The following is a 25,479-nucleotide window of genomic DNA, read 5'->3' as shown; positions in this document are numbered from 1 at the left end:
ATGCACCTGTGTGAGGTCCTTAGCTGCATAAAGACACCTGTCCACCCCGTACAAATCAGTAAGACTCAAACTTTTAACATGGCCAAGACCAAAGAACTATCCAAAGACACTAGAGACAAAATTGTACAAATCCACATGGCTGGAAAGGGCTGCAAAGGGCTACGGAGAACTTGCCAAGCAGCTTGGTGAAAAAAGGTCCACTGTTGGAGCAATCATTAGAAAATGGAAGAAGCTAAACATGATGGTCAATCTCAATCAGAGTGGAGCCTTATGCAAGATATCACCTCGTGTGGTCTCAATGATCCTTAGAAAGGTGAGAAATCAGCCAAGGACTACACGACAGGACTTAGTCAATGACCTGAAAAGAGCTGGGACCACCGTTTCCAAGGTGACTGTTGGTAATACACTAAGATGTCATGGTTTAAAATCATGCATGGCACGGAAACTTTCCCCTGCTTAAACCAGCACATGTCAAGGCCCGTCTTAAGTTTGCCAATGACCATTTGGATGATACGGGTGAGTCATGGGAGAACGTTTTGTGGTCAGATGAGACCAAAATGGAACTTTTTGGTCATAACTCGACTAACCATGTTTGGAGGAAAACGAATGATGAGTTCCATCCCAAGAATACCATCCCTACTGTGAACCATGGGGGTGGTACCATCATGTTTTGGGGGCGTTTTTCTGCACATGGGACAGGATGACTCCAGTTTATTAAGGAGAGGATGACCGCGGTTATGTATTGTGAGATTTTGAGGAACAACCTCTTTCCCTCAGTCAGAGCACTGAAGATGGGCTGAGACTGGATCTTTCAACATGACAATGACCCGAAGCACACAGCTAGGAAAACCAAGGAGTGGCTCCGTAAGAAACATATCAAGGTTCTGGCATGGCCTAGCCCGTCTCCAGACCCAAAATCTTTGGAGGGAGCTGAAACTCTGTTTCTCAGCGACAGCCCAGAAATCCGTCTATCTAGAGAAGATTTAAGTAGAGGAGTGGGCCAAAATCCCTCATTCAGTGTGTGCAAACCTGGTGAACAACTACAGGAAATGCTTGACCTCTGTAATTGCAAACTAAGGCCACTGTACCAAATATTAAGATTGGTTTTCTCAGGTGTTCAAATACTTATCGGCAGTCGTTATTACACAAAAAGTAAGTTTCTTTCAGCTTGTCCTTTTCGGGGTCGCCACAGGGTGTCATCTCAGATGAATGCACATATGTTTGGCAAAATTTTTACACCGGATGCCCTTCCTGACGCAACCCTTTTCAGGGAGTGGAGGCCCCAGTGGGATATGATCCCAAAACCGCTGGTTTTACCAAACCAGAGCTCTAACCACTGAGCTACAGGGCCTGCAGCCGTATTATACAAATAAATCATTTAAAAAAAATCATACATTGTGATTTCTGGATTTTTCTTTTTAGATTATCTCTTTCACAGTGGACATGCACTTAGCTCGTCTCCAGACCCAAAATCTTTGGAGGGAGCTGAAACTGTTTCTCAGCAACAGCCCAGAAACCTGTCTAATTTAGAGAAGATTTGTGTGGAGGAGAGAGCCAAAATCCCTCATTCAGTCTGTGCAAACCTGGTGAACAACTACAGGAAATGTTTGACCTCTGTAATTGCAAAACAAAGGCCACTGTACCAAATATTAAGATTGGTTTTCTCAGGTGTTCAAATACTTATCTGCAGCCGTATCACACAAATAAATCATTAAAAAAAAAAAAAAATCATACATTGTGATTTTTGGATTTTTCTTTTTAGATTATTTCTTTCACAGTGGACATGCACCTACAATGAAAATTTCAGACCCCTCCATGATTTCTAAGTCGAAGAACTTGCAATATAGCAGGGTTTCAAATACTTATTTTCTTCACTGTAAGTGGCAAGGCCGAAAACCAACATTGAATGCTTGTGAAATTCATACTCTCGGGCGGCACTGCATCAAAAACAATCTGTAAAGGAAATAACCACATGGGCTCGGGAACATTTCAGAAAACCAATGTCAGTAAATACAATTCAGTGCTACATCCTTAAGTCCAATTTAAAATGCTAATATACACAGCAAAAGCCATTTATCAACAACACCCAGAAACGCCGCCGGCTTCTCTGGGCCCAAGCTCATCTAAGATGGCCTGGATGTTTTTCGAGATTGCGGGCATCATGTCCTCCGGACCAAAGAGGAAAACAACCATCTGTACTGCTACGGACGCAAAGTTCAAAAGCCAGCATCTTTGATGTTGTGGGGCTGTGAAGGCACAATTAATGTTAAAAGGTACATACAGGTTTTGGAGACACATGGTGCCATCCAAGCAATTATAAATTACAAATTATTATTTGCTAAAAATAATAGTTTGAACATTATCGCATCTTTGTAGTGTATTCAGTAACATATAGGTGGGACGTGATTTTAAAATAATTGTATTCTGTTTGTATTTCTATTTAACATTATCCCAACTTCATTGGAAATGGGTTTGGATCAGGATTTGATTAAGAAAATCAAAACAAAGCAACTGTTTAATAACTAACTGATTTTATTTACAGAATTGAAATGTATGCAGATGATCGTTTTCCATATCATTCTCAGAACAGGAAAAATGTTACTCCCCAGATGATTTATGAGAAAAAAAAAAAACAAAAAAACATTTACAGATAAATTGACTGCGGCCATAAACTTTGTCAGGTGTCCAATCATACACTGACCTAAATTGGAGGACAATGATCACATCACACCCCCGAAACACACAGTTCCATGGAAAAGTATTTGATTTCATGGTTTGTTTTGCGTATCTATCCCACACAACAGGTTTCAATCAAACAGATTTTAATATCACTCTTAGGCAATCAAAGGAAATACAAAATGCAGCTGTCAAATGACAATTCAATTAAGGCACACAAAAAAATCAAAACCTTTCTGAGCCTCTGAAAAAGTAACCCCTCTACCACCACCACCATTGTTAAGTTACAGTTACTGAGACTAACCGCAAACTTGGGAAAGGTGAGTTCAATTTCACAAGCCAAACCCAAACCTGATACTTGTTGAAACAAGAAATCACTGAAATAGAATGTCAGAGAACGTGAGGTAGGCGACAAGATCTCAAGAACCAACGCAGCATACCACAGTCCAAAAAAATTCAAGAAGAAACGAGAACGAAAAGTGATGTAAATCAATCAGTCTGTCTTGCTGCCTCAGAAACAGGGCAACTCGCTGTGATTGATCGAACAATGAATTCAGCTGTGTACCAGAAAATCCTGAAGGAGAACGCCCATCCATCAGTTTGTGGCCTCAAACTATAGCGCCCTTGGCTCATGTAGCAGGACAACAATCCTCAACACACCTGGTAGTCCACCTCTGAATGGGTAAAAAAAAAAAAAATAGTTTTGGAGTGCCCAAGTCAAAGTCTGAATTTAAATACAATTGAGATGCGGTGGTTTGACCTTAAATAGGTAGTTCATGCTAGAAAACCCTCCAATATGGCAGAGTTAAAACAATTCTTCAAAGAGTGGGATAAAATTCCTCCAGGGCAATGTGAATGACTCATTACCAATTATCAAAAAATCTTGATTTCAGTTATTCCTGCCAAGGGTGGCACAAGTAGTTACTAGGTTCAGGGGGAAATTACTTTTTCACAGAGGGTAAAAAAAGGTTTGGATTTTTTTTGTGCCTTAATAAATTGAATTGTCATTTGAAAACTCAATTTTGTATTTCCTTGGGTTTTCTCAGAGCGTCATTAAAATTGGTTTGATGATTTGAAACCTATGTGACAGATGTGAAAAAAAAAAAAAAAAATTAGGAAGGGGGCGAATACTTTTTCATGGCACTCACTATATGGCATTCCAATCCTGATTTATTAAATACAGCGACACCTCTACTTACGAACATCTTTAGTCACGGAAAATTCAGGTTACAAAACGCCTCCTTGGAAAAATACTGTCTTTAGTTAGAGAAATCAGGATACAAAAGGCAGAAATAAGCCCTGGATTGGCAGCACCCAAATTCCACCGAATGTAAATATCCTGTATCTTTGTTTGAAAGTGGTGCAATAGAGCTGGTTTCCCATTGGCTATCGCTGGAGCAGCTCCCTAGCATTCCATTGGCTGGGAGGGAGGTCAATCTTTACTCATGATCCTTTTTGTTTCCCTTCGATACTCGAGTGTCACTGAATCACACGCTAGCACTTTCACACGCTGTTACTCGCTAGCGCACATTGGAAAAGTACAACTTATTCATGATTTTTTAAATTTGTTTTTGGCAATTTTAGTGTATTTTCTTCACGATTGGTATGTGTTTCCTCTCAGCTGTCAAACGTTTGCTTCCTCCTCTGTTCCCCACGATGTGTTTTGCTTCTCACTCACCCTTCTCTTCGACCAACGCCAAAGGTAAATCAACAATTTGTATTCTATACATTAGGTACTATGAATACTTATTTTATGGGCGTGGGGAGTGGGGTTGGAACAGATTAGGCTATTTACATGTAAAAAGCGCGTTATGAAACGACCTCTGGAACTAATTAATTTCGTAAGTAGAGGTACCACTGTTTAATAAAAACTCAAATAGAATCCCTGCTTGGTGGTGTAAATACCATTCAGAGGAAGGTTGTTGTGTCAGACTGACAATGCACAAGTAAAAAGGGCTGAGTGGAGTTTAGTTTAACTGCACAGTACTAAAAAGAAAAAAATAAAACAGGACTTGATATTCTAAAATTAAAAACAAACAAAAACAAAAAGGTCATACTAGGTCAAGGTCCATAAAGCCTATCTTACCTCCCCAGAGCACTGACGAGCATATAACACAGTTCTGGCTAGAAGTGGTTTAAAGGTGATGTGTTGTACGTGATGTGTAACAGTAAAAGGCTCAGTTTTGGCTTTCATTATCTGTGAGTTAAATAAGAAGAGCTGTTTTGTGATTGGCCAGACCAACACTGCATTTCCAGGTTGATATTACACTACACTATAGGCGGTAACTATTAGTAGCTGTTAGTTGCTTTCAATTAACAGTGACAAAGGAACACAAGTTAAAATAAATGTAAAAATAGCTTACTGGCCACAGCTTGCCCTTCTTTGCTCACCCCATTCCACTGCTCTGTCCCCCTTCAGTAAAGATTTGGGATGCAAGTTTTTCCCCTCTTGAAAAGCTTAAAAAAAAAAAGCAGCAGTTGACTGACTTGATGTACAAAGAAAGCCAGGTGAGCAGACCTTAACCTCTGAGCAAACAGTAGTGAGTTAAGTAGGACAAAGATGAGTCATTTTACTATAATGCATTTACTAATTGTCAGCAGTTTTTTCCCTTTTCATTATATTCATATTTATTTATAGAATGTGGGCTTGAGTGTGCATGTTTTTAATTTGACTGTGTCCTTCAAATACAAATAAAAGAGGTATTGGCAGAACATGAGGACTTGTGTTCACACTTGACTTCTGTCTGTGTCTTCACTTGACAGGCTGCTCGTCACTTCATTTGTTTCCTGCATAAAGTCTGGTCCATGACTTGGCTGTAGAGGGGGAAAAACATGAAAAAATTACCAAGAACATTTCTAAAATGACTTTTACAGCTGGACTCTCAAAAAATTGGGTAGTCCATAGTTGTTTTCTACCTCAGACTTGTGTGACAAAATTAAATGAAAATGAGGGGTTGAAACGTGGCGAAGTGGAGATGGAGACTTTCCCAATCTGGATACAATTTAAAAGCCATTAATCAAGTAAATTACACTTTAAAATGTCAAAACTGCTTTTTTTGCCCCCCAGAAGAAGTCGCTTTAGACAGATGTATGCAAAAAAAAATTCTGATAAATAAGATAGCAAAAGACAAAAACAAAGCAAGGATGGATTTTTTTTTTTTTTTACAAATAAGCAATTTGGTCGCCAGCCACTAAATCTTTCCTACATGAGACGCACAAATCGTTTAACCCTCAGGGTAAATCTCCTTCCTTCCTCCATGGTTTGAGAAAAAAGAAACTTGCTTTACATGACGACTCCTGTCAGCATTGTAGGTTGTCATAATTTTCCAAAAATAGTTACATGCTACTTAAGGAGTTCCAAAAGTAGATAAATATAGCAATAAAGTTGGCCACAGTGAAGACAAGTACAGACCCTTTCCAAAAAATTAGAACACGGAAAGCTTGATTTATTTCTTTAAGTCTATCCAAAAATTTAAATTTTCATAGATTCAGGGCCCACAATTTAAACTAAGTTTTTTTTTTTTACTACACAAATTGTGATTCCAGCTCAGAAAACTCACAAAATCAGGAATTTAAAATATTTAAATACCGTCAGGCATTCAGCTCAAGTTTTGCAAGCTATATACGTTATAAATTAGTGAGTATTAGTATTAGTATTACACTAATCTACTGAACACAAAGCACCTGCACAGGTTTTCCCAGGTGTCAATAAATTGTTTCAGTTTGGATCAATTGTCTCAATTGGGTTCAACATGGGGAAGACTCCAGACTTGACAACTGTCCAGAAGACCATTGATAAAATCCATAATATGGGTTAGCCACAAAAGTTGATATAGTGCCTTGTGAAAGTATTCGGCCCCCTTGAACTTTTCAACCTTTGGCGACATTTCAGGCTTCAAACATAAAGATATAAAATTTATTTTTTTTTTTGTCAAGAATCAACAACAAGTGGGACACAATCGTGAAGTGGAACGAAATTTATTGGATATATGTTAAACTTTTAAAAAAAAAAGGAACCTAAAAAGTGGGGCGTGCAATATTATTTGGCACCCTTGCATTAATACTTTGTAGCGCCACCTTTTGCTACAATTACAGCTGCAAGTTGCTTGGGGTATGTCTCTTATCAGTTTTGCACCTCGAGACACTGAAATTCTTGCCCATTCTTCCTTGCAAAACAGCTCGAACTCAGTGAGGTTGGATGGAGAGCATTTGTGAACAGCAGTCTTCAGGTCTGCCCAAAGATTGTCGATTGGAATGAGGTCTGGACTTTGACTTGCCCAATCTAACACCTAGATGGGTTTATTTGTGAACTATTCCATTGTAGATTTGGCTTTATGTTTTTGATTATTGTCCTGTTCGAAGATAAATCTCCTTCCCAGTCTCAGGTCTTTTGCAGACTCCAACAGGTTTTCTTCCAGAATGGTCCTGTATTTGGCTCCATTCATCTTCCCATCAATTTTAACCATCTTCCCTGTCCCTGTTGAAGAAAAGCAGGCCCAAACCATGAGGCTGCCACCACGCTTGACAGTGGGGACGATGTGTTGAGGATGATGAGCTGTGGTTGCTTTTACTCCAAACATATTGTTTTGCATCGTGGCCAAAAAGTTCGATTTTGGTTTCATCTGACCAGAGGACCTTCTTCCACATGTTTGGTGTCTCCCGGGTGGCTTGTGGCAAACATTAAATGAGAGTTTTTATGGATATCTTTGAGAAATGTCTTTCTTCTTGCCACTCTTCCATAAATGTCAGATTTGTGCAGTGTACGACTGATTGCTGTCCTACGGACAGACTCTCCCACCTCAGCTGTAGATCTCTGCAGTTCATCTAGAGTGATCATGGACCTCTTGGCTGCATCTCTCATCAGTCTTCTGCTTATTCGAGCTGAAAGTTTAGAGGGACGGTCGGGTCTTGGTAGATTTGCAGTGGTCTGATACTCCTTCCATTTCAATATGATTGCTTGCACAGTGCTCCTTGAGATGTTTAAAGCTTGGGAAATCTTTTTCTATCTAAATCAGACTTTAAACTTCTCCACAACAGTATCTCAGACCTGCCTGGTGTGTTCCTTGGTCTTCACGATGCTCTTTAAACAGAACCCTGAGACTATCACAGAGCAGGTGCATTTATACGGAGACTTGATTACACATAGGTGGATTCTATTTATCATCATCATCAGTCAACATTGAATCCTTCAGAGATCCTCACTGAACTTCTGGAGTGAATTGCTGCACTGAAAGTAAAGGGGCCGAATAATACTGTACGCCACACCATTTCAGGTTTTTCTTTGTTAAAAAAGTATAAAATAACTAAAAATTTTTGTTCCACCTCACGATTGTGTCCCACTTGTTGATTCTTGACCAAAAAAACAATTTATATATTTAAGTTTGAAGCTTGAAATGTAGCAAAAGGTTGAAAAGTTCAAGGGGGCCAAATACTTTTATAAGGCACAGTAGCTAAGGACGCCGGGCTGTTCAGAGTGCTGTCTCCATGCATATCAATGGAAAGTCAAGTGGAAAGATGGAGAAGGAGAAGATGCACTAGCAAAACAGATGACCATGGGATTATCAGAGAAGAGTCAAGTTTTCACCAGGGATCCAGAAAGAGTGTCAGGAGGCGGGAGTCACAGTGAAAAAAAAAACCAAAAAACACCACATTCAGACACATCTGGGAGATGAACTATAACTGTTGGCCTTCTCGGGTCAAGAAAAACTTCTGAGCGAGACCCAACGTAGGAAGCATCTCAACTGGGACAAGGAGAACAAAGACTGGACAGTTGGCCAGTGGTTCAAGGTCCTCTTTTCCGATGAAACTAAAGTGTGGCTTTCATTTTGGCTTGAAGGTCCAAGGGTTCGGAGGAAGACAGGTGAAGAACAGAACAGGCCCAGTGTGACATGTCCACAGTCAGTCATGATTTGGGGTGCAATTTCTAGTCTAGGTGTTGATAAACTCTGCTTTCTTAAATCCAAGGTCATCGCAACATTCTAACCGAATCTTTTCGAGGACTTCATGATTGCTTCTTCTGAGAATCTGTATGGAGATGCAGATTTCATCTTTCCGGAGGACCTGGCTCCTGCCCATACTGCCAGAAGCATCAAAACCTGGTTTCATGCCCATGCCATTGCAATGCTTGACTGGCCAGACAAAAACCCCATGGGGTATTATCAAGAGGAAAATGAGAGGCACCAGACACAAAAACAAAGAACTGAAAGCAAAAGATCAGGAAAATTCTGACTTCCATAACTCTAAGGCAATGTCACGGGCTGGTTATGTCACAGCGCATCAATGTGGTGATTCAAGCTAAGAGATTCCCAACTAAGTATTGAAGATTAACGTTTCCTTTTGAAACAACCATATTTTGATAGATTTAATGTGAACTTAATTTCTCTTGGTTTTTTTCCTCCTAAAATTGAGAAGTAAATGATTTCTTCACACTATTCAGTATTCTCCTCGGGTAAAATGCAGAGGGTTGTGTCAGGAAGGGCATCCTTGTAAAACTGTGCCAAACAAATGTGTGTTCATCTGAGATGACACGCTGTGGCGACCCCTAACGGGACAAGCCGAAAGGACAAGAAGATTCAGTATTCAGTATTATTGAATTGCTGATTTTGTGGGTTTTATGACCTGGAAGCCAAAGATATATAAAAATAAATTGATGAGGCCCGTGGGTCGTATCCGCGAGGACATAAAAGTCAGACAATCCTAAGCAAGATCTAGAAGGAACCTACAGTAATTAACACTTTGGACCCAGCAGGTCTTACCTGTCTCTATAGCTTCAGCTTCATTGGTCTTCCACTTCTCTGCAACATCATTTGCTAAGGGATCATCAGGGTTTGGCGCACTTAGTAATGCCTGGATTGACAGAAGGACTGTGCGGATCTGCAGAGCTGGTGACCATTTATCTGAAATAAGATTATATTTCAAAAAAATAAAAAATAGGGTGGGGGTAACTGTCAGAGTCTTGACCACAGTCAAAGTTGAATTCAAAAGGCCTTTTGGCAGATTGAAAGGCAGATTACACTGGCACATCTCTCAATTCATCTACAGACAAACTATCATAGAACATAGAGCTTTTCGCTTCAGGTCTTCAGGCTGGTAGCAGCTTAAACATAAGGCTCTGACCAGCCTGATCGTAATTCACTAAAACCTGCTGATTGTGGACCGAAAGTTTTTAATACTCGACATGGGACGTTCCTGGCGACGACTTCAGTGGACTAAAACCACCATCTCTGCAACCTTATTACCCAAATTGGAGCTTCCTACACCCACACCCAGAAATGTTAATTTACAAGGTGTAGGAAAAGCTCAGGAGTTAGTTGACATGATGAGGTATTGTGTATAATGTTATTAGTAGCTATGCCCCACAGGTATGATGTGACGTCGTGTTGAAAGAGAATTTCTGGAAGCAACTAGACAAAGTAGTCCTGAGCCTCCGAGAGAGAGAGAGAGCGAGGAGAGAGAGAGAGAGAGAGAGAGAGAGAGAGAGAGAGAGAGAGAGAGATAGAGAGAGAGAGAGAGAGAGAGAGAGAGACGAGAGAGAGAGAGACAGCGAGAGAGAGAGAGAGATAGAGAGAGAGAGAGAGAGAGACAGATAGAGAGAGAGACAGAGAGAGAGAGAGACAGAGAGGAGAGACAGAGAGAGAGACAGCGAGAGAGAGAGACAGCGAGAGAGAGAGAGAGAGAGAGAGAGAGATAGAGAGAGAGAGAGAGAGAAGAGAGAGAGAGAGAGAGAGATAGAGAGAGAGAGAGAGAGAGAGATAGAGAGAGAGAGAGACGAGAGAGAGAGAGAGAAGAGAGAGAGAGGACGCGAAGGAAACAGGGGCAATGAAGTAATGGGTAAGTACAGCATTCAGCAAAGGAACTTTGAGAGGCAGATGGTGGTGGACTTTGCAAAAAGGATGGAATTGGCAGTGGTGAACACTTATTTCCAGAAGAGATGGGAACATACAGTGACCTACAAGAGCGGAGGTAGAAGCACGCAAGTGGATTAAATTTTGTGTAGATAGTGTAATCTGAAGGAGAGGTTACTGACTGTAAGGTTGTGGTGGGGGAGCATGTACCGCAACAGCATAGGATGGTGGTGTGTCGAATGACTCTGGTCGTGGGTAGGAAGACTAAGAAGACAAAGGTAGAGTGAAGAATCACGTGGTGGAAGCTGAGAAAGGGGTGAGACAGGCTCTCAATGGACAGGAGGAGCTGGACTACTACAGCCAAGGTAATCAGAGAGACAGGCAGGAGAGTACTTGGTGTGTCTTTTGATAGGAAAGGGGTGAAGGAGACTTGGTGGTGGAACCCCAAAATACAGGGAGTCATACAAGGAAAGAGATTAGCGAAGAAGAAGTGGGATACTGAGAGGACTGAGGAGAGGCGAAAGGAGTACATCGAGATGCGACATAGGACAAAGGTAGAGGTGGCAAAGGCTCAACAAGAGTCATATGAAGACATGTACACCAGGTTGGACACGAAAGAAGGAGAGAAGGATCTCTACAGGTTGGCCAGACAGAGGGACAGAGATGGGAAGGATGTGCAGCAGGTAAGGGTGATTAAGGAAAAATGAGAGAGAAGGAAGAGTTGAAGAGGCAAGTGTGAAGGACCAGGAAGTGGCAATGATTAGTAAGTGGGAAGTCAGAAAGGCACTACAAAGGATGAAAAATGGAAAGGCAGTTGGTCCTGATGACATACCGGTGGAGGTATGGAAGCAATTTGGAGAGATGGCTGTGGAGTTTTTGACCAACTTATTCAACAGAATACTAGCGGGCGAAAAGATGCCTGAAGAATGGAGGAAAAGTGTTTTAGTTCCCATTTTTAAGAACAAAGGGGATGTTCAGAGCTGTGGGAACTATAGAGGAATAAAGTTGATGAGCCACACAATGAAGTTATGGGAAAGAGGAGTGGAGGCTAGACTCAGGACAGAAGTAAGTATCTGCGAGCAACAGTATGGTTTCATGCCTAGAAAGAGTACCACAGAGGCATTATTTACCTTGAGGATGCTCGTGGAAAAGTACAGAGAAGGTCAGAAGGAGCTACATTGTGTCTTTATGGATCTAGAGAAAGCCTATGACAGAGTACCAAGAGAGGAACTGTGGTACTGCATGCGTAAGTCTGGTGTGGCAGAGAAGTATGTTAAAATAGTACAGGATATGTATGATGGCAGCAGAACAATGGTGAGATGTGTCGTTGGTGTGTCAGAAGAATTTAAGGTGGAGGTAGGGACTGCGTCAGGGTTCTACGCTGAGCCCCTTCTTTTTTGCGATAGTAATGGATAGGCTGACAGACGAGGTTAGACTGGAATCACCTTGGACCATGATGTTCGCAGATGATATTGTGATCTGCAGTGAAAGCAGGGAGCATGCAGAGGAACAATTAGAAAGATGGAGTTACGCACTGGAAAGGAGAGGAATGAAGATTAGCCCAAGTAAAACAGAATATATGTGCTTGAATGAGAGGGGTGCAGGAGGAAGAGTGAAGCTCCAAAAAGAAGAGATAGCAAGGGTGGACGACTTCAAATACTGGAGGTCAACAATGCAGAGCAATGGAGAGTGTGGTAAGGAACTGAAGATATGGGTCCAAGCAGGGTGGAACGTTTGGCGGAAGGTGTCTGGTGTTCTATGTGACAGAAGAGTATCCGCTAGGATGAAGGGCAAAGTTTATAAAACACTGGTGAGGCCATCAATGATGTATGGATTAGAGATGGTGGCACTGAAGATATAACAGGAAGCAGAACTGGAGGTATCAGAAATGAAGATGCTGAGGTTCTCGCTTGGTGTGAACAGATTGGATACGATTAGAAATTAGCTCATTAGAGGGACAGCCAAAATTGGATGTTTTGTCGACAAGGTTAGAGAGCACTTCGATGGTTTGGACATGTTCAAAGGCGAAAGAGTGAGTAAACTATCATAAAACAAATTGTCAACAGGATTCCCTACAGTAATAACATTTGTTCCAAAAGGGAAAATGTTTGTTAAAGACTGATTTTCAATCACTTGGCAGGCAAGTATAATCTATAAACTGTTAACTGTAAATATAAAAATGATTAACTTTGACTTACCTTTCAGAATGTCTAAACATATTCTTCCCAGTTTGTCTACATTGGGATGATATATTTTAGTCATGAAGCGGACTTTAGGTGCTGCCATCGGATATTCCTCAGGTAAAAAGAGTTCTAGTTTAAATGTACCACCCTCAAAAGGTGAGTCCTGGGGCCCAGAAATCACCACATGAAAATACCGAGCGTTGCTCTCATCTGGCTCTGCCTGAATACCTGGAACAGGCTCTGCAAACAAGCGCTGAGTTTCCTGAGAAATCAAAACAAAACACAATTATGAATACAATATGGTCATAGACAAAACTGTCTGGTTTTTAGTAGGTATGTACCAATCCAAGTTTTCACTTCAAATCCATCTGTCTTCCAAGCCACTTATCCTCAACAAGGGTCAAGCGACAAGAGCCAGAGCCTATCCGAAACCAATATTGTAGCATTGAGTTTTGGGCAATACAGTTTAATTATACTATATTATACTTATTTTGTAGGATGGAAAGTTAGAAAAGGCTTTATCAAAGGAAATTACTTAGAGAAAAAAAAAAAAAAAATCAGCAAGATTAGTTACTGCAGTGGATGTCTAACTTCTGAGGGGCAGTGTGGTGCATGCAATGAGAAATACACTTGTGGTCACAAAGAAAGTCAGAATCGAATATTGGTAACATAACTCATTTCCCACATGGTTTGAAGAACATATGTGAGCATTATTATATTGTCTTTTTGTATGCGTTGCAGTGTTTGTATACTCCTCCTCATTATTTTGAGAGATACTAGTACCGGAAGTTTGATGGTAATGAATGTTTCCATTTGTGTTAGCTTTGAGTGACTGATTTTTGTGAAAAAAAAAAAAAAAAAAAAAACAAAGCAACCAAGTCTGTGATATATTTGCACACTAACAAGTGTAATTCTTTGTGTGTTTAGTTTACGGTGAACTACAACTTCTTCTTTTCCTTTCGGCTTGTCCCATTAGGGGTCGCCACAGCGCGTCATCTTTTTCAATCTTAGCCTATCTCCTGCATCTTCCTCTCTAACCCCAACTGCCCTCATGTCTTCCCTCACCACATCCATAAACCTTCTCTTTGGTCTTCCTCTCGCCCTTTTGCCTGGCAGCTCCATTCTCAGCACCCTTCCACCAATATACTCACTCTGTCGCCTCTGAAAATGTCCAAACCATCGAAGTCTGCTCTCTCGAATTTTGTCTCCAAAACATCCAACTTTGGCTGTCCCTCTAATGAGCTCATTTCTAATCCTACCCAACCTGCTCACTCTGAGCGAGAGCCTCAACATCTTCATTTCTGCTACCTCCAGTTCTGCTTCCTGTTGTTTCTTCAGTGCCACCGTCTCTAATCCGTACATCATGGCCGGCCTCACCACTGTTTTGTAAACTTTGCCCTTCATCCGAGCAGAGACTCTTCTGTCACATAACACACCAGACACCTTCCGCCAGCTGTTTCAACCTGCTTGGACCAGTTTCTTCACTTCCTGACCACACTCTCCCTTGCTCTGTATTGTTGACCCCAAGTATTTGAAGTCGTCCACCCTCGCTATCTCTTCTCCCTGTAGCCTCACTCTTCCCCCTTCACTTTTCTCATTCACGCACATATATTCTGTTTTACTTCGGCTAATCTTCATTCCTCTCCTTTCCAGTGCATGTCTCCATCTTTCTAATTGTTCCTCTGCATGCTCCCTACTTTCACTGCATATCACAATATCATCTGCGAACAACATGGTCCAAGGGGATTCCAGTCTAACCTCATCTGTCAGCCTGTCCATTACCACCCCAAACAGGAAGGGGCTCAGAGGTGAACCCTGATGCAGTCCCACCTCCACCTTAAATTCCTCTGTCACACTTAAGGCACACCTCACCATTGTTCTGCTGCCATCATACATGTCCTGTACTATTTTAACATACTTCTTTCCCACACCAGACCTCCGCATGCAGTACCACAGTTCCTCTCTTGGTACTCTGTCATAGGCTTTCTCTAGATCCACAAAGACACAATGTAGCTCCTTCTGACCTTCTCTGTACTTTTCCACGAGCATCCTCAAGGCAAATAATGCATCTGTGGTACTCTTTCTAGGCATGAAACCATACTGTTGCTCGCAGATACTTACTTCTGTCCTGAGTCTAGCCTCCACTACTCTTTCCCATAACTTCATTGTGTGGCTCATCAACTTTATTCCTCTATAGTTCCCACAGCTCTGAACATCCCCTTTGTTCTTAAAAATGGGAACTAGAACACTTTTCCTCCATTCTTTTCGCCCGCTAGTATTCTGTTGAATAAGTTGGTCAAAAACTCCACAGCCATCTCTCCAAATTGCTTCCATACCTCCACCGGTATGTCATCAGGACCAACTGCCTTTCCATTTTTCATCCTTTGTAGTGCCTTTCTGACTTCCCACTTACTAATCATTGCCACTTCCTGGTCCTTCACACTTGCCTCTTCAACTCTTCCTTCTCTCTCATTTTCTTCATTCATCAAATTATCAAAGTATTATTTCCATCTATTTAGCACACTACTGGAAACAGTCAACACATTTCCATCTCTATCCTTAAACACCCTTACCCGCTGCACATCCTACCCATCTCTATCCGTCTGTCTGGCCATCCTGTAGAGATTCTTTTCTCCTTTCGTGTCCAACCTGGTGTACATGTCTTCATGTGCCTCTTGTTTAGCCTTTGCCACCTCTACCTTTGTCCTACGTCGCATCTCGATGTACTCCTTTCACCTTTCCTTAGTCCTCTGTTTCCCACTTCTTCTTCGCTAATCTCTTTCCTTGGATGACTCGCGGTATTTTGGGGTTCCACCACCAAGTCTCCTTCTCCCCTTTCCTACCAGAAGACACACCAAGTACTCTCCTGCCTGTCCCTCTGATTACCTTGGCTGTCGTAGTCCAGTCTTCCGGGAGATTCCGATGTCCATTGAGAGCCTGTCTCACCTCTTTCCGAAAGGCCGCACAACATTCTTCCTTTCTCAGCTTCCACCACATGGTTCTCTGCTCTACCTTTGTCTTCTTAATCTTCCTACCCACCACCAGAGTCATCCTACACACCACCATCCTATGCTGTCGAGCTACACTCTCCCGTACCACTACTTTACAGTCAGTAATCTCCTTCAGATTACATCGTCTGCACAAAATATAATCCACCTGCGTGCTTCTACCTCAGATCTTGCAGGTCACTATATGTTCCTCCCTCTTCTGGAAATAAGTGTTCACTACAGCCATCTCCATCCTTTTTGCAAAGTCCACCACCATCTGTCCCTCAAAGTTCCTTTCCTGGATTCCGTATTTACCCCATAACAGTAGCTAAACCGACGCCCTCCAGGTCAGCAGTGCCGGGGGCGGGCGTTGTTAACCCGGGCCACGACCGATCCGGTATGGGATTCTTTAGATGAACGCTCATATTTGTTTGGCACAGTTTTTACGCCGGATGCCCTTCCTGACGCAACCCTCTGCATTTATCTGGGCTTGGGACCGCTCTATAGATTGCATTGGTTTGTGCCCCCATAGGGCTGCATTTGGTGAACTACAACTGATCTGTCAATGAACGACAGTGAGCAAGCAACAATGACGTTTACTCCTTTCTACTATGGTAGCACCTTTGCAAGCAGTTGTTGTGGTCTTTGCTCTGCATGCCATCTGGATAAAAGTGCTGGAATAGAGCATGCAATGGACTGCTTGTATAGGAGTTGTAAAATTGGAGACTTCAGCTGTAGTCTGGGGCACATTGCAGTGTTGGCCTCACAGTTCTGAAGACTCCAGTTTAAATCCCTGACCCACCTTTTCATGTTCATCCCATGCCTCCGTGGGTTTACTCCGGGCACTCTGGTTTCCTCCCACCTCCCAAAAACATGACTATAAACTGCCTTTAAGTGTTATTGATTGGGCGGCCCGGTCGATCAGCTGGAAAGCGTTGGCCTTACAGTTATGAGGTCCCGGGTTCAATCCCGGACCCGTCTGTGTAGAGTTTGCATGTTCTCCCCGTGCCTGTTCGGGTTTTCTCCAGGCACTTCTGTTTCCTCCCACATCCCAAAAACATGCAACATTAATTGGACACACTAAATTGCCCGTAGGTGAGATTGTGAGTGCGGCTGTTTGTCTCTATGTGCCCTGGGGTTGGCTAGCAACCAATTCAGGGTGTACCCTGCCTCCTGCCAGTTGACAGCTGGGATAGGCTCCAGCACTCCCAGTGACCCTTCTGGGGATAAGCGGCTAAGAAAATGAATGGATGGATGGGTGGATGGATGGATGTGATTGATTTGATTCAAATATTTAATGCAAAAAAATGTTACTGTACAAACTTTAAGTTAAGAAGCCTTAAATTATTTATTTAAGACTGCAATACATGTTATCAAGAGTATTAATAAAATCTTATGCCATCATTGAGCATTTATTTTAGTTGGTTGAAGGATTTTGCTCTGACAATTACAAGGTCCAGAATAAGCGTGTCCTGTCCCGAGATTCATATATATATACACACACACACACATATATACATACATATATATATTTTTTTTAATATATTTTTTATATATATACTGCTACATCAGCACATGCACAAAGATTATTTTTAATTATTGTTGTACGGACAATTTTTTGAAAAATAATAGTACAAAAGTACAAACCTACAAAAATAGAAACACATAAAATGCAAAAATAGAAATACAGATCATTCCTAATATTTTGAGCATATGGATACCAGAACATTGGTGGTGTGCATTGTATATTGATACAAGGGTTTTCCTGATTTTTTTTTTTGGTCAACTTTGTGGGTGCGCATTATTCTTCAGAACGCATTATACACGAGAAATTACAGTATGTGTGGGCCAAAGCCCATGAAATCCACATTTGTTCTGTCATTTTGTACGGACTACAATCAAGATTTAATGAGAGTGGCAGTACAGATGTTCAATCTTCCACATTGGTTTTACTTTCTTCAAACTGATTTCGATTTTCTTCATAATCAGAGATGAAAAAACAAAGTTCTAAAAATATTGGTGAGTTGCATAGAGGTACTCTTTAAGGTGGATGTCATTGTCAAAATAATAGACGGGAGAGTGCCTGCCTTTTGTGGGATCTATCTCAAGATTGTGTGCAGTATGTCACGGTCTTGAGGTGACACCGAGCTCAGCTTCCATGTCAGAGACCATTACTGGTACTTCCGCACCTATTAGCCACTGAAGCCAAGCTACCTACTCCCTGCAAACTACCAGAGCAAAATGAAAACACACACAAAAAAAACCCCCTGACATTTTCTGGTTTGTAAAGTCAACTATGCAATCCCTGTCCTGAAATTAAATCCAACAAACGATCATAATAATACACTAACACACTACAATAAGTGTACTAATACACAATTCTGCTCTATAGGCAATGCTCTGCTTTTCATTCTTAATCTAATAGTTTGTAAAATTTGTGTGATGTCCATCATAGGTGATTATGACAAACATTTTAAAAAGAATGAATGCGGAGGAATCCAAAATAACTACCATACTTGTTTTTGAAACACTTCTGAATGCAGCTTCGAGTGAAATTCCTGAAATGTTTTAGATAACCCACAGACAAAACCATGCAGTGAAAACACAGACACAAGGGGCTCGCAGTACCAGTCACATGCTCCAAATGCTTAAGGGCTCCAAATCTCTCACCTTTTCCCATCAATGTCAGTCTATGACTGGGTTAGTAACTCACCTGTACAGTTTATATCTATTTATGTTTCAATTAGGCTTTCTTTTCTAAACATGGCTACCTCTAACTTCACACGTGAAAAGATTTCAGTGTCAGAAAAAAAAAAAAAAAAGCCTTTTGATAAATTACATTGTAAATTTAGCGTGTCAGCAGCCAGCCAATTAGGACCAGGAGTTAACTTGGCACCCTACATCTTTTTTACTCAGTGGTCCTTCTTGTCAAACATCACAGAGAGAGAAAGGACTTAAATGTAGGTAACTCAAATGTTTTAACGTGAACAATTCAGGGAAAGCCGTTACGTTAGTCCTTGTTCCAAATGGTTCTCGATTCTCAATGCCTAAACCTAACCACCACCCACCCTATTACTCTGCTTACCAGGTCCACGACTGGCAACCATTGGGGTTAACTAACCTCTATACCAAGATGTTGTGTGGGGGGTGTCGGGCATTAAAATTCGGGAGACAGGTGGGACAAAGATGCAAAGATGACCTGCAACAGTCATCGACACTCAGGTCACCCAGCCCCCCCAAAGACTGTGAATGTACAGCATGTGGTGCGACAATGCCCACACTAAATCTATGCATTGCCCTGTGCAGCAGGGAAAGCCACGGAGCTCATCTCTTGTGATTGGTCCGTTTTAGTCACATTTAGTCACAAAATGTAACTGTCATTTGACGTTACCCTTCGTGCCAAAATGCTGAGTTCCGGTGTGTACACTTCATAATAAAAGGCGACAAGTTTTTTTTTTTTTTGCATATATCACACATACAAAGATTTCAAATCATCAAACTCACACACATACAACCCAAAGAAATAAAAAAAATGTTTTTCAAATGCCCCTTGTTGTGGTGGAGGGGTTTGTGTGTTCCAATGATCCTAGGAGCTAAGGTGTCTGGGGTTTCACGCCCCTGGTAAGGTCTTCCATGGTTAAAAAGATCCAAGGTGACGTGGAACGTCATCTCTAGCAGTGATGGAGCCGATGGTGGGGAAGATGCCAATCTGACTTGGCAGGCCCAAACATATTGTGAGGAACTTTTGGGTACATCTGGCAGAATCCCCTGTCAGAAGGAGTTTGAATTCCCGCCTCTGAAAGAACTTTGCTCATGGTCTGGGGACGGTGCCTGTCGTAGCGGCAATCCCCGAACCCGTTGGTGGACACACATGCAACACGTACAAATCGGCAGGGTCCTCAAGAATGCATACGAGTTCGCCCAACCAGTCTGTATCTGTTTTGTGAACTTGGAGAAGACGTTTGACTGTGTCCCTTAGGGAGTCTTGTGGGGCATGCTTCGAAAGTATGGGGGATTGAAACCCCAGATACAGACTGTTTGGTCCCTGTATGACCGGTGTCAGAGTGTAGTCCACATTCCATTTGTGGATAATGGCTCTGACAATGGTTCACTGGAGCCTCAAAGCCTTGGAAATCGCTTTGTAACCTTTTCCAAACAGAGTTCAATAACTTTTTTCCATATTTCTTAAATTTCTTTGGATCGTCACATGATGCATTGGTTCTTGATATCTCGCCCTTGTAAAATAAGAAGGTTTTTGAGCATGAGCAGCGTTTTAAAGGTCATGTCACAGCATTTTATTCTGATTTAGACCTTCGTTCGGCACTCAGAAATGTTTTTATTTCAACCCATTTAGAAGCTGACTTGCTAGTGTTTTGGATTGTTGTCCTGCCGCAGAAACAAGGTTTTGTTCGGCTTCAAATCATAAACTGATCTCCAAACATTGTTCTTCAGGATTTACTGGTCAAGAGTAGAAAGGTCTATGGTTCCATCAATCACAGATCATGCAGGAAGAACAAGCAAACGATGCCCAGACCATCACACAACCAAACATGTTTGACTATTGGTATAATGCTTTTTTTCTGAACTACTGTTACATTTACGCCAGATTTAATTAGACACACACCCTCCGAAAAGTCTAACTTTCGTATCGCCAGTTCATAGCATATTGTCCCAAAACTCTGTGGAACCATTTGGGTCTAACTACGATGACCCTGTATGTTCTTTTTGGTCAGAAGTGGTTTTTGCATTAGAAATCAGCCGTGCATCACATTTTTGTCCAGTCGCTTTCTTTTTGTTGAGTCATGGACACTGACCTTAACTGAGGAAATGGAGGCCTGCAATTCTTTAGATAATGTCATGAGTGCTTTTGTGACCTTTTGATCAGGTGTCTCTGCCCGATATAATTTTTGTAAGTGGCCCCTCCTGGGAAGACTCACCACCGTTCCAAGTTTTCGCCATTTGGAAATAATGGGTCTCACCATGGTTCACAGTCCTAGAGCTTTAGAAAAGGCTTTGTGACCCATTCCCAAATGAAAGATGTCACTTACTTCATTTGTTGCCTGTTCTTGAATTTGTATGGATCGTGGGTGACTTCATCTTGTCTAACAGCTTTTATTTAAAGATCCCATATTTTCCCACACCAACTGTTTCGAGGTTCTTTGGTGCATCAGTAAATGTGAACTATGTATTAAAATCATCCACACAGACTTTTTTCTGCCAAAGGGCCAAAAATCAGGTCATTCAAATTTCTCAAGATATCCATATAATCTGCAAAGATGTCTGCCTACCACTCCACCACTGAGCCAGCACTGTCGACAAAAACACCTGTTCCCTCACAAGTAGTGAGCGTTAGATCTTCTACATAGAGGTAACCAATTAGAGGAAAGGGGGCAGTCTGACCAAAATAAGTACATAGCGGCTACAATACTGGGTCACATAGAAGTAACTGTCACAGGGGCCTTTTATGGACACTAGTGTGACAAAACCAATGTGTTTTTAACTGACACTTTTATACTAAGTACATGGAGAGTCACTCTACGGAGGTCGACATAAGAAAATATGGGACGTTCAAGTGATTTCTCGACTGAAAATGTCTGTAGGTAATTAAACTTGGGTGTGGTCAATGAAAACAAATCAAAACGATTGGATTACCACAGTCAATTCATGAATTAACAATTTGGGCATTAAATTTTCCAGCAGCTTTGAATAAGTAGATATTCAACTAATAATTAAGAATAATAATATAAATAAAATAATATAAAATTTAAAAACATTTTGTTTAGTTGGGCTGGGTGTGATATTTACATTTGTTTGATGATCTTAAACATTAAACCAGGGAAAATGCTATACATAAGAATTTGAGATGGGGGGCAATACTTTTTCACAATATATTTATTTTATAATATATTTTATACATTGACATATGAATATTTTTTTTCCTCAGGCAAAATATGCCCTTTGGCCCAACAAGGGCTCGGAAACACTGGTTTATGGTATATTTTCCGTGAATTGTAAATTCATCACAGTGACTAGTGGTGGTGGCATATTAAATCTGTGGCTCTGGTGTACAGTAATGGAGATTATGATCATTTTGACTGATGATTTTGTACGCACAAATGTTTTTCTGTAATACTGCTATTTACAGAGTCTAAACTAGTAGTACACATGATTAGACATGCCATTTTGAATTTTGTTTGTATTGATCATCAAGATGATGTTCTCCTTAAGTGCTGCAATTTAAGCATAACTATAGGAAGAGCACATGAGTAATGAATAGAAGAGGGGATTTGAGTTTCAACACCTTTAGCTAACATGGCTCTCTCTGGGTTACAATCCAAACAATCTTGGCCTCAATTAATATCCATCTTGTTATATGAGGTGATTCAGTTACATTTGGATTTGTAAAGGAAACAGTGGAATATTGTGACTCAGCCTGATCCCCTGGGTCTTAATTGGTTATATATGGAGTATACCTGGAATGCAGTCAATAAAATGGGCAACACCTCGAATCAGAAGTATTGTTAAACATAATGAATATATTTTTTTGTCATTCGGTGAGATCTCACAAAATACAAATATTACAATAAAAGGCAAGGGTGTCTTGTACAAACCCCATTCCAATTAAGTTGGCACATTGTGGTTATAAATCAAAACAGATTATAATAATTTGCAAATCATGTTCAACTTTTATTTAATTGAATACACTAACAAGACATTTGATGTTTAAAATGATAAATTTTATTCTTTTTAGCAAGTGGTCATTAGCTTAGAATTTTATGGCTGCAACACATTCCCAAAAAACTTGGGCACTGTCATGTTTAGAACTGTGTTACATCACCTTTTCTTTTAACAACATTCAATCAATGTTTAGAAACTGAGGACAGTCATTGTTGAAGCTTTGTAGGTGGAATTCTTTAACATTCTTGCTAGATTTACAGCTTCAGTTGTTCAACACAGTCCAATGTCACTGTTGTATTTCACACTTCATAATGCAGCACACATTTTCAATGGTAGACAGTTCTGGACTGCAGGCAATACCTGCACTCTTTTACTACGAAGCAGTAGCGTGCAGAATGTGGTTTGGAATTGTCTTGCTGAAATAAGCAGAGGTCTCCATGAAAAAAAAATAGATGTTGCTTAGATGGTAGCATATGTCTCCAAAACCTGGATGCAAAGTTCCCTCTAATTTTTTGTGTCTGAGTAAACACACTAAGCCCGTGAGTGCTCCTTTTGACCACTGTGATCAACATCAGACATACGCACTGTGGTCAATCCGTGTCATCAATTGAAGTTACATGGCTCATTAAAAAGGTTCAGATTACATTCCCATCGGAACATTTTTAAGATCAATCTTGTGTTTTTGCAAAATTACACTGAAAATGTCAGCAAACAAAAAATACATTGCTAACAAAACCAACTATGAACTATAAATTTGAAATGTCGCTTCCAACTTTAATTTATTTTTTTAACCCACAATGATATCACAATCTGTTTTTCTTGGTGTAAAACTGAGTTATTGCTTGCAGAATATCTTTAGCAATGCATGTTGAAAGCTGAACGATGCTCCCAAACTGTTATAGGGTTAATGTTATGTTATCTCCTATATGTAAAATACAGAGTTAGATTTTTGGGCACTGTATCATCTGTGCTTTCATCCTCAATCAGGCTGTGCCAAGGTGGAATTTTAATATTACACACCAATTCTAATTACCCCTTTAAGAGTGGAGGGGGCAGAGTCAGTGTGTGGCCTAGTGTGGCCTGTCAGCAGCTTGTTGAGAGAGGCAGTGTGCTGCCATGATTAAAAAACAAAAATAAAAAAATAGACGTCAGGCAGTTGTTCACTGCGCTGGATTCCTTTTCATCTGCGCTGAGAATGCGCGACAAGTGCGCAGCTTAGAGGGACATTGCCTGTATGTACCTTTGATGGTGCTTTCATAGATGTACAAGTTAGGCATGACATTGGCACTAAAAAAAGCGCTGTACCAGCACAGACGCTGGCTTTTGAACTATGCATCCATAACAGTCTGGAAGGTTCTTTTCCTCTTCCTTCCTTTGGCATAGAGGACACAAAGTCCACAATTTCCAAAATCAATTTTCATTGTGGACTTGTTGGACCACAAAAGTCTTTCCCACCTTGCATGTGTCCATCTTGAATGAGCTCAGACCCAGAGAACCCAGCGGCATTTCTGGGTGAGTTTTAAGTTGCACTTACAGATGTAGCGCCAAAGTGCATTTACTGAGATTGGTTTTCTGAAGTGTTCCTGAGCCCATGTGGTGAAATCCTTTAGACATTGATGGCGGCTTTTGATCCAGTGCCGCTCGAGAGATCGAAGGTCGTGAGCATTCAATGATGGTTTTCATCATTGCCTCCTACATGCAGTAATTTCTCCAGATTCTCTGAACATTTTGATGATATCATGGACCATAGATGATGAAATCCCTAAATTCTTTCCAATTGTACGTTGAGGAACATTGTCCTCAAACTGTTGGACTATTTTCTCACGCTTGTTTGCAAAGAGGTGAACGTCACTCACCATCTTTGCTTGTGAATGACTGAGTAGATCATGGAAGCTCCTTTTATACCCAATCATGGCACCCACCTGTTCCCAAGTAGCATGTTCAACTGTGAGATGTTCCAAAGTGATAAGCATTCCTCAACTTCCTCAGTCTTTTTTTTTTTTACTACCATCCCAGCTTTTTGGGAATGCATTGCAGTCATAAAATTACAAGTTAATCATTGTTTGTGAAAAACAAATGATTTTCAGTTTGAACTTTAAATATTTTGTCGTTATATTGTATTCAATTAAACGTGGGTTGAACATGATCTACAAATCCTTCTATTTTGTTTTTAATTTATTTCTGACAACGTCCCAACTTCATTTGGCTTGTTTGGAAATAAAGATGAACTTAAATGAGGTTCCTAGGTCGAAAGTTGTCTTACACAATACAAAGAATAACAGATTGATAACGTTTCATTTCTCACGTATGATTCTAAAGAATATAACAACTCCATTACACACAGGTGACTAGCCTCCGCCCGCAGCCGTATTGCGACAAATACATTCATTTTATCACGCTAAATTGGATTAAAAGCCCGCACGATCAAATACATTTCAGGAAAGACACCCGACTACTAAACATGAAACGGTGAAAACTACCTTATTAAGGGGGAAAGGCTTGTGTTGCCATGGCGAATTATTAATTTTTTAAATACACATCGAGGGTCGACATGCTTAGCATGGCTAGCTTCGTTAGCCTGCTTAGCCAGCTACATCGTCAGTCCCTACAGCCATCTTTTAATGGATATAAACGAGAACCCATGGTTAATTGTAGCTCTACGTATCATCATCATCGACAAACCCGATGTGCACAGCCGCTCATATTTTAACCAAAACGTTTGACCGAAAACCCCAGGGGGTGAAAACGGAAGTCACTTCGGACAACTAACGGTGTCGCGGTAGATGCTACCGTTAGCACACAATGCCCGTATTATATATTTGAGACGTGTAGTCCAAAAATGCTAGGTTAAAACCCCAACAAAGAAGTAGCACAGGCTCTTTTCTGATGTTGAAGTGTTTACCTTTATAATTCTGCGGGGCAGTCCTGTCATCTTGCCTTAAATACAGCTTTAGCTCAGTGAGTGCCTCCTCTCTCGTTGACAGCACACGCACACACCTACGACTTCCGGGTTCTCTGCGTCATGACCACAGATGGAAGGAAGCACTTGCAAACCATCTGTTGTACGCACTGTCAGGCTTGGAAGTTTACAGTACTTTGGAAATGTAATGC

General features: G+C 41.0%; 1 protein-coding gene across 1 annotated transcript; it reads right to left on the bottom strand.

Moving 5' to 3' along the window:
* Positions 1–2,514: 2,514 nt before the first annotated feature.
* Positions 2,515–25,410, bottom strand: ube2na (ubiquitin-conjugating enzyme E2Na). Its single transcript, XM_061822398.1, has 4 exons — positions 25,271–25,410; positions 12,719–12,965; positions 9,432–9,572; positions 2,515–5,490 (listed from the first exon to the last, which is right to left on the bottom strand). The coding sequence occupies exons 1-4, from the start codon at positions 25,298–25,300 to the stop codon at positions 5,453–5,455; spliced, it is 456 nt and encodes a 151-aa protein (XP_061678382.1). The 5' UTR covers positions 25,301–25,410; the 3' UTR covers positions 2,515–5,452.
* Between the last annotated feature and the right edge of the window lie 69 nt (positions 25,411–25,479).

This window comes from Syngnathoides biaculeatus, chromosome 6 (genome assembly GCF_019802595.1).
Source record: "Syngnathoides biaculeatus isolate LvHL_M chromosome 6, ASM1980259v1, whole genome shotgun sequence".
NCBI lineage: Eukaryota > Metazoa > Chordata > Actinopteri > Syngnathiformes > Syngnathidae > Syngnathoides > Syngnathoides biaculeatus.
This window is presented reverse-complemented; position numbering and strand designations above follow the sequence as displayed.

What these genes read in the sequence shown, in the direction of transcription:
- ube2na (XM_061822398.1), bottom strand. Translation starts at nt 25,300, where the DNA reads ATGACAGGACTGCCCCGCAGAATTATAAAG. An exon ending in TGCCCCGCAGAATTATAAAG is followed by an intron (nt 12,966 to 25,270) that starts GTAAACACTTCA and finishes TTGATTTCTCAG; the next exon opens with GAAACTCAGCGCTTGTTTGC. An exon ending in ATGTTTAGACATTCTGAAAG is followed by an intron (nt 9,573 to 12,718) that starts GTAAGTCAAAGT and finishes ATCTTATTTCAG; the next exon opens with ATAAATGGTCACCAGCTCTG.